The sequence below is a fragment of the Lygodium microphyllum genome, chromosome 16 (genome assembly GCF_053477565.2).
Source record: "Lygodium microphyllum isolate KBCC chromosome 16, Lygodium_microphyllum_v1.1.10, whole genome shotgun sequence".
Lineage (NCBI taxonomy): Eukaryota > Viridiplantae > Streptophyta > Polypodiopsida > Schizaeales > Lygodiaceae > Lygodium > Lygodium microphyllum.
In genome coordinates, this window is record NC_141150.1 from 5034229 (window position 1) to 5041620 (window position 7392).

The 7392-nt window shown below is 39.6% G+C and overlaps 1 protein-coding gene across 5 annotated transcripts; it reads right to left on the reverse strand.

Annotated features, from left to right (window-relative positions):
• Window positions 1–232: 232 nt before the first annotated feature.
• On the reverse strand, window positions 233–5681 carry LOC148022486 (uncharacterized). 5 transcript variants are annotated; one of them, XM_087695455.1, is made up of 7 exons: window positions 5523–5681; window positions 5283–5407; window positions 3301–3456; window positions 2877–3148; window positions 1607–1771; window positions 1117–1346; window positions 234–959 (listed from the first exon to the last, which is right to left on the reverse strand). In XM_087695455.1, the coding sequence occupies exons 1-7, from the start codon at window positions 5647–5649 to the stop codon at window positions 763–765; spliced, it is 1272 nt and encodes a 423-aa protein (XP_087551581.1). In that variant the 5' UTR covers window positions 5650–5681; the 3' UTR covers window positions 234–762. The 5 variants fall into 5 exon arrangements, with proteins under 5 accessions (XP_087551583.1, XP_087551581.1, XP_087551580.1 ...); XM_087695454.1 differs by having other exon boundaries at window positions 1117–1388; XM_087695456.1 differs by having other exon boundaries at window positions 237–959; window positions 1117–1322.
• Window positions 5682–7392: the final 1711 nt, after the last annotated feature.

Sequence of the window (7392 nt, forward strand, 5' to 3'; positions counted from 1 at the left end):
ACGGAGATTGTGACTTCTCTCCCAAGGTTGAGTTTCGGTTTCTATTAGCTAATCATGTCTTAAATTCTGTGAGCAAAGGGACTCGAAAAAATGTGAAGCCAGCGAGGTGCAACTTGACATGCTTCACAAGCCCCACAGCTTGGTCACTTCACAAGCCCGCAAACCGCACAATTCATAGTTCACAGGCCTAGTTGTTGGCAACACAAACCAAGCCAACTAGCAAATGATATAATTTCAAATTATATGCATAAATGTTTGTGTACATACAAACACCTCCATGTAAGCGCCTGGTTGGCCTCTTGTCATCAAAATATAATAAATTCTAAACATGCATAAAATAAAACATTTTGGATCTTCTTTTGGCGTTCATTGCTCTGCTCGGATACAAACTTATGAAATTGTGGATTGTGGTAGATGGTTGGATACTCATGTAAATAAATGTCTTTAGTAGAGGATGAAATAACTATTGCAATATCAAAACTTGTTTATGGAAAGTTAATGGAAGGTGTTTATAGCAAGGCTCAGATCATTGCTGTGAATTGCCAATGTTTTGTGTGAGAAGGGTTCCTCTGACCTTTGCCACTATGATTAGAGTGTGTTATGTGTCCATGCCATATGCTTTAAAGAAGGCAAGGGGCTCTCTGTTGACATTAAGGCCTATGTTCTATTTGTTGCTGCTGTCGATACTTCTGCCTTTTTATATGGTCGAGTTGTTTATATGTCGTGGTTACTGTTGTTGTGTGGGCTTTTCATTGGGGTTCCTCAAGTTAGGTGGTGCAGTGCACTGTGCCCATGTTGGCTAAGGTAATGGAGGCCTGCTCCACGTGTTGCTAGACGCACAGTATGGATGCACGTCTCATTGAGGATGACAAGTTCATTGGCATCCCTCCCTGCGAATCCCATATTGGCTGCTCCAGGGACTCTTATCAATCCTAAAACCTTCCCTTCAGGGCTCAACACTGCACCACAATTAAGAACAAATGAGCTTTGTGTCAAGGCAGCATACGCCTTGTGAGAGAACTAAGAACAGAGGATGTACGATCTATGCAAATTCTAGTACAGAATGTCATCACAGACAAGGATCGATGATCATTGACAAAAATAAAAACGGCAGACCTTGGATACCATCTGGATTTGCTACATACACCCGTCCCTTTGTGTCTACCTTAATGCCATCTGGGCATCCCACTCCTTCATAGCTACCATCCAGTGATGAAATGGACGCAAACAGTCTCCTGTTGTGAAGAGTAGCCCCATCCTCCCCAATATCGAACACAATGACAGAATGTGGATTCGTCCGAATCGTGGTCTTTTCTGTATTCCTGCTCTTACAAATATTGCAAATTCTGTAAATTGAACCATCAATTGAAGAGCTCATGTAACCTTGACTGCAATTGCAAATCACTCAACATTATGAAGGGTGCCTACATAAACAACAAAAGGCAACACTGTACCTCTCTAACCATCAGAAGCAAAATACCTCCTAACATTCCCTATAACCCACAAAAAACTTGCTCTGCTACTGTCAAAAGAGATGAAACATGTGCTTTAATGAAATAAGAAATTGTAGAGCCAAGTCACAAAATAAGGAAAGAAAGCACAGTACCCAATTGTTGATCCAGTATCAGATATGTAAACACGTTTCTCATCATGAGAGAATGCTATCCCATTGGGCTTCACAAATCCATCAGCCACAGCATCCACCACACCAGAAGGGCTCATCCTATACACTTGGTTCCTCAGTTTAGGCACTGCCTTAAAACCTTGATGCCTGCCAAAGGTCGCATCACCCTATGTTTAATCAGCACTCTAAGCACCAGTTTTAGAAAACACACAGTTCAATATTCAGAAGCTTTAGCAATCCTGATAGATTTTCATGGTTTGGTTTGGTTCTGGTATCAGAATGTGAAAGAAAGAGATCGTGAAGATAAATCACAAAGGCCTCCTTGAAAAAATGATGAATTGTAGCTTAGTTGCAAGATATTCAGTCAAAAGCATCATTCCTTCACTCTTAAAACTTGTAAGTATTGATGTCTTAACACAGTTAAAATATATCTCCACCTTAAGCCTAAGCAATACCTGGTGCCATTGAAGATCACTTACTCATGAGTCACATCTACACTAGGTATTTTGCCCATGTAACACCAGAATCAACTGATCAAGGTTCTTTGGGCTCACTGATCTAAGTTTCTTAGCTACTAGGTCCTTGGATTTGCTTCAATTTGGAAGCTACAATACACTTCTGGAAGCTAGAATATTCTAAACAGCTCTATTATCTGTTGGAAAGTTTCAAATAATGGCTTCCTCTCTTTTTTTCCATAATCTACTTGATGGCCTGATACCCAGCCCACGAGCCATAGTGTCCATAGATGTAGGTTCTATTCTTATGTATTATTGGACTTTTCCACAACATGAAACAACTCCCCATGATAACTTCCTTTCCTTTCTGACTCCCTGATCTAACTTTATCAAGCTTAAGCAAAACAGAGCCTGATGATTCCTACTTTCTCTTGATACCTTCCAATGGAAGTTTTAAACTCTATTCGTCTATATCCATCACTTTTTTGGCACCAAAAGGCCCATCTTTGGTTCTCACTATGGCCACCAACAAGGGCCTCTCAAAATTATCTCAAAGAAAGCCACCTCTGTAGCCTTTACAATGATGAGGTGCATCGTACCTTTTTGAGCATCAATGCCCACCTAAAGGTGGTTGTCAACAAGAACAGAGAACAAGTGTTAATGGATGCAACATCAAAGTGTGTAAACATTGGATTTCTCACCTAGGTAGACCAATCATCACAGTGCATTCATTACATCACTGGTAAGAGAAAAAGGAGAGTAAAAGATTGTTATTGAAACTGAAAATCATCGATTACCATCCATAGTCCGGATCAGTGAACCAAACTGAGCCATCTGCTTTGACAACAACATCATTTGGACTGTTAAATGGATGCCCAAACCAATTGTCTGCCAAGATCTCAGACTCCAAGTTGGACAAATCTAGCTTCTCAAGGTATCCTCCTCTGTCTCCCACACCTTGATGGCATATTATCAGATAGCCCTTCAAGTCCAGCACCATACCATTAGCAACCTCTGTCTCATTCTTGACTACCTCAACTCTACCACTGCCTAAATGCACCTTCATAATCTGCAATGTCAGCCACAATTTGTTTTCAGGAAGTTCAATTGAAAGCCATATGTGCAATTTAGAGCGAAAAACATAAAAGACTATGGATTATGAAGAGATCATAATCCAGAAACACATGGCACCTAAAGAAAATTAAGTAGGGGAACACTTACTTTAGTGTTTGGCTTATCACCCATCTCTTTTGTAGTAGAAAAGTAAAAGGAATTGTCATTCGGGAAATAAACTCCACCTTCATGAGCATTGGTATGAGTTATGATTTCAAGCTTTGAATCAAATGCTAATATATCCAAGAAAGCAGGATCACGCACCTGCAATCCAGTTGCAAACCATGAGACTTTTTCTGTAGTTATTAATAGGACAAAACAGTGGGACCTTAGTCTATGCAATCTATAATGGACCAACAAAGCCTACTCTTGACGGGGGTGTTGTAAAACAGTGGTAGTTTCTTAGTACCATAAGACAGAGCAATAGAGGTAATTTATGCAAGCAATGATGTAATTATTGATGACTCAAAAGAGCAATAGAGGTAATTTATGCAAGCAATGATGTAATTATTGATGACTCAAAGGACGTGGAGTGCATTAAGGGAGTACATCCTTTGTCATATGAGAGGTGGAGCTGAAGTAGGGCTGTCATGGGGCTGTCATGTAATTATTGATGACTCAAAAGGACGTGGAGTGCATTAAGGGAGTACATATTTAGTCATAGTAGAGGCGGAGCTAAAGTAGGGCTGTCCACTTCAACTCAATTTTGGCCACATAAGACACCATTGTTGATATAAAAGTAATGCATGATCTCTCTCTCTCTCTCTCTCTCTCTCTCTCTCTCTCTCTCTCTCTCGTGGCTACCCCAATGGTAAGTCGCTTATTTTCATTGACCCATTGACCTCGGTTCAAATCTCCCTTTTTACCACACCTATATTAAATGACCGTGACTGTGTGGAATGTAGGAGTTGAACCCAAGACCTTATAGTCACCACATGTTCAACTTAACCAACTGAGCTACATCCATTTGGTCCTCTCTCTCTCTCTCTCTCTCTCTCTCTCTCTCTCTCTCTCTCATGTTCTCATAGCATTTTTAGTTTATGATCCTGTTAGTCTTTTCCATATTCACTACAGATGGGAAGTGACATGGATACAAGCTACCATCACAATTCTAAAAAGGGCCATTGTTGTCACTAAGCACAAGAAGATACTTTGCAGTGACATGAGAAGACAAGACATGTCAAAGATGCAAGATGAAGACAAAAGAGCAGTATATGTGCACACACTCTACCTACTACAACATACACCAAGTTAGAGCACCAGAGATGCTTGGAAGTCTACATTCTGGATGTAAATATACATGGATATTCAGTCATCTGGCCCTGACCACTAGCAATTGATGCACAAGATAGGAGCAAAAGATATTGATAGCTGACATCCTATATGGCTCATGGGGAACATAATCATTTTAGATGTTGAATGTTTGACTATAAGCTGGGATGCACTCTTAACCTCGGCATTAGAACTTTTGGGCGTCCATGGAGTACCTCCAAAACTGGAGGTACTCTATGACTCAAAAAATGGAGGTACTCCACAAACTTGCTGGAGTTCAAAAGGCATGGCAGTCCTTTATCATCCATCTTCCGTTCTCTCTCCTCGAGTCTCCTTTCTCTCTCTCCACAGGTTCAATGTCATGAGCCTCTCTCTCTCTCTCTCTCTCTCTCTCTCTCTCTCTCTCTCTCTCTCTCTCTCTCGCGGTTGTCTCTCTCCTCCTACACTCTCTCTCCCAGCTGGCACAGCTGGGTCCTAGGTCAAGTTTTGTAGTGTGTGGCCGATAGACTTTTACTCTGGGTTTCTACAAGCCCAAGTCAAGGCACTTGGGCATGGATGGTTAGAGCATCACATAGTTTTGGAATGAACACCTAGTTCACTATGTTAGTCCCTCAAATGCTGCCAATGTGGAGCACTTGCTGAGACTCCTCTCAAGATGGCCTGCATGATTGTAATTCACGCTACAGCTCAACAAATACGTCTCCATGTATGCATTAATAACAGAGCAGCACAGAAACGAGGAGAACAATAACCACAAGCAGTTAAGAGAACTCTGATCAAATCAAGAAGATGGCAAAGTGGTAGTAAAGGCTGGGTACCATAAACATGCAATTGGGTGACTCTGGTCCACCCGTCTTGATGTTTCTGCGAAGGATGCCTTGTCTCCAACGGCAAATATGGTCCTCTTGAATGTGTTTACAACCTGGTTCTTTGCTTTGATCGCCTGCACACACAAAGAAAGAGGGCGCGCCAAGAAAATCAAAGGGAGAAGAGAGCAAGTGAGACTAAACCAATTCAAGCAGAGAATAGAAAAGATAGCAGAAATCGCTAGTTATTACCTATCAGGCATTGCTGTGCATCAGAAGAAGCATGGGGAAGAAGGGATAGGAAGAAGAGAAGCCCGAGACTGCACAACATTCTTCCACCAGAAGACAGCTTTCTTGCAACTTCTACTCTCATCATCATTGTTGAATGGCATGATGCCACCTACAGAGATTGCAAAGTACATTTATATAAAAAGTTATCTTTGGAAAAAAGGGGGAAAAAAAGAGTATAACTCAAACTCCAGTTAGGCTATATGTTATGTACAAAATTAACAACCCAAGTAGCCTCTCCCTAGCATAAAAGTGAGGTTAGAGAGCTTAGAGGGCTTTCCCACGATGCGTTTGGGAGGTCAAAAGCGCAAATGTATTCTCGAGAATTCCATTCGTTTTTTTTCAAAACTCTTGCTTTACACGATGAGTAGCTTAGTAAGTCAAATCTTTATCAGAATATAATAATCTTTTGAACTAAAAAAAGAAATGACATAAAGTCTGTGAGTGAGTTCAACTTTGCGTGACTTCAAACCCCACCATGTCTCTTGAAGCATCTTGCAAATTTACCTAATCTCAACCAAATAGAAGAAAGATAGAAAGAAAGAAAGAAATGGTTCAAAGGTTACTTTGGAATAATGACCAAATATCTTTAAGATGCCTTGTGTGAAATGGTTGGAAGAGATTCTCTTTGAGATGACAACCCAAATATTTTTGGATATTACTTTATGTGACATATAAGCTTGCATGTAGGATTTATGTGCATTGGGCATACCAAGTTCGCAACATCCTATTATGTCACTTGAAAGTGGAAAATTCACAATCTAACAACAAAGAGCCAAAAGAACTAGCATGGGTCTTGCAAGAATTTGAAAGAGAATTTGTTTTCCAATTTGAAGGCCAAAATTACTACTATACCTACTAATAACTCAAGATACACCTACTAAATCTATCATTCTTAAGGCTATTATGGGACAGCAAAGTAAGAGTTAACTATAAGTTTTATTGAATTTGAGAAAATTCTCAAATGATGTAGATCATTGTAAAGGACTCTCAAAGGGACAAAACAAAAAGCAATGAAAACTCAATGTTATTGGAACCTCAAACAAAATGTTGTTCAAATGGGACACGAAAGCATGAGGTAATTAAATATCTATTGAATTTGAGAAAGTTCTCAAATGCTGAAGAATGTTGTAAAGGACTCAAACTTTATAACAACAGAAGGACAAAAGAAAGCATAAGAATAACTCAAAGTTATTGAAACCTCAAACTCAAAGTTGTTCAAATGGGACAAAGAAGTTTAAAGAGTTAATTGTAAATTTATTGAATTAAATCATGAAATTTTCAAATGATATAGATCCTTGTCAATGACTCTCAAACTTCATAAAATTAGAAGGACAACCCAAGAACAATAGAAACTCGAAGTTATTTGAACAACCTCAAACTCATAGTTGTCCACCAACCTCAAGCACATACAGTGTGCCCATAAGGAAGTTGTGTGTGTCTTGTAATGAATGTGTGAAAAGTAAATGAAATGCAAAATCATTTATAAATTTAATAATGATCTCTCTATCTCTCCTTTATAAATTTCAAATCTCTCTCTCTCTCTCTCTCTCTCTCTCTCTCTCTCTCTCTCTCTCTCTCTCTCTCTCTCTCTCTCTCTCTCTCTCTCTCTCTCTCTCTCTCTCTCTCTCTCTCTCTCTCTCTCTCTCTCTCATCAAACCCAAGTGAGGCAAAAGTGGAGCTCCATTAATAATTAGTCTATGGCACTGCTAACTTTGCAAATACATATGCATAAAGGTTTTGGTTTATAACAACATAGTAGTTGCCCAAATCCCAGCACATATGTTGAGAGTAATACAATATGTGCAATTCATAATAATATATGCTTTACAAC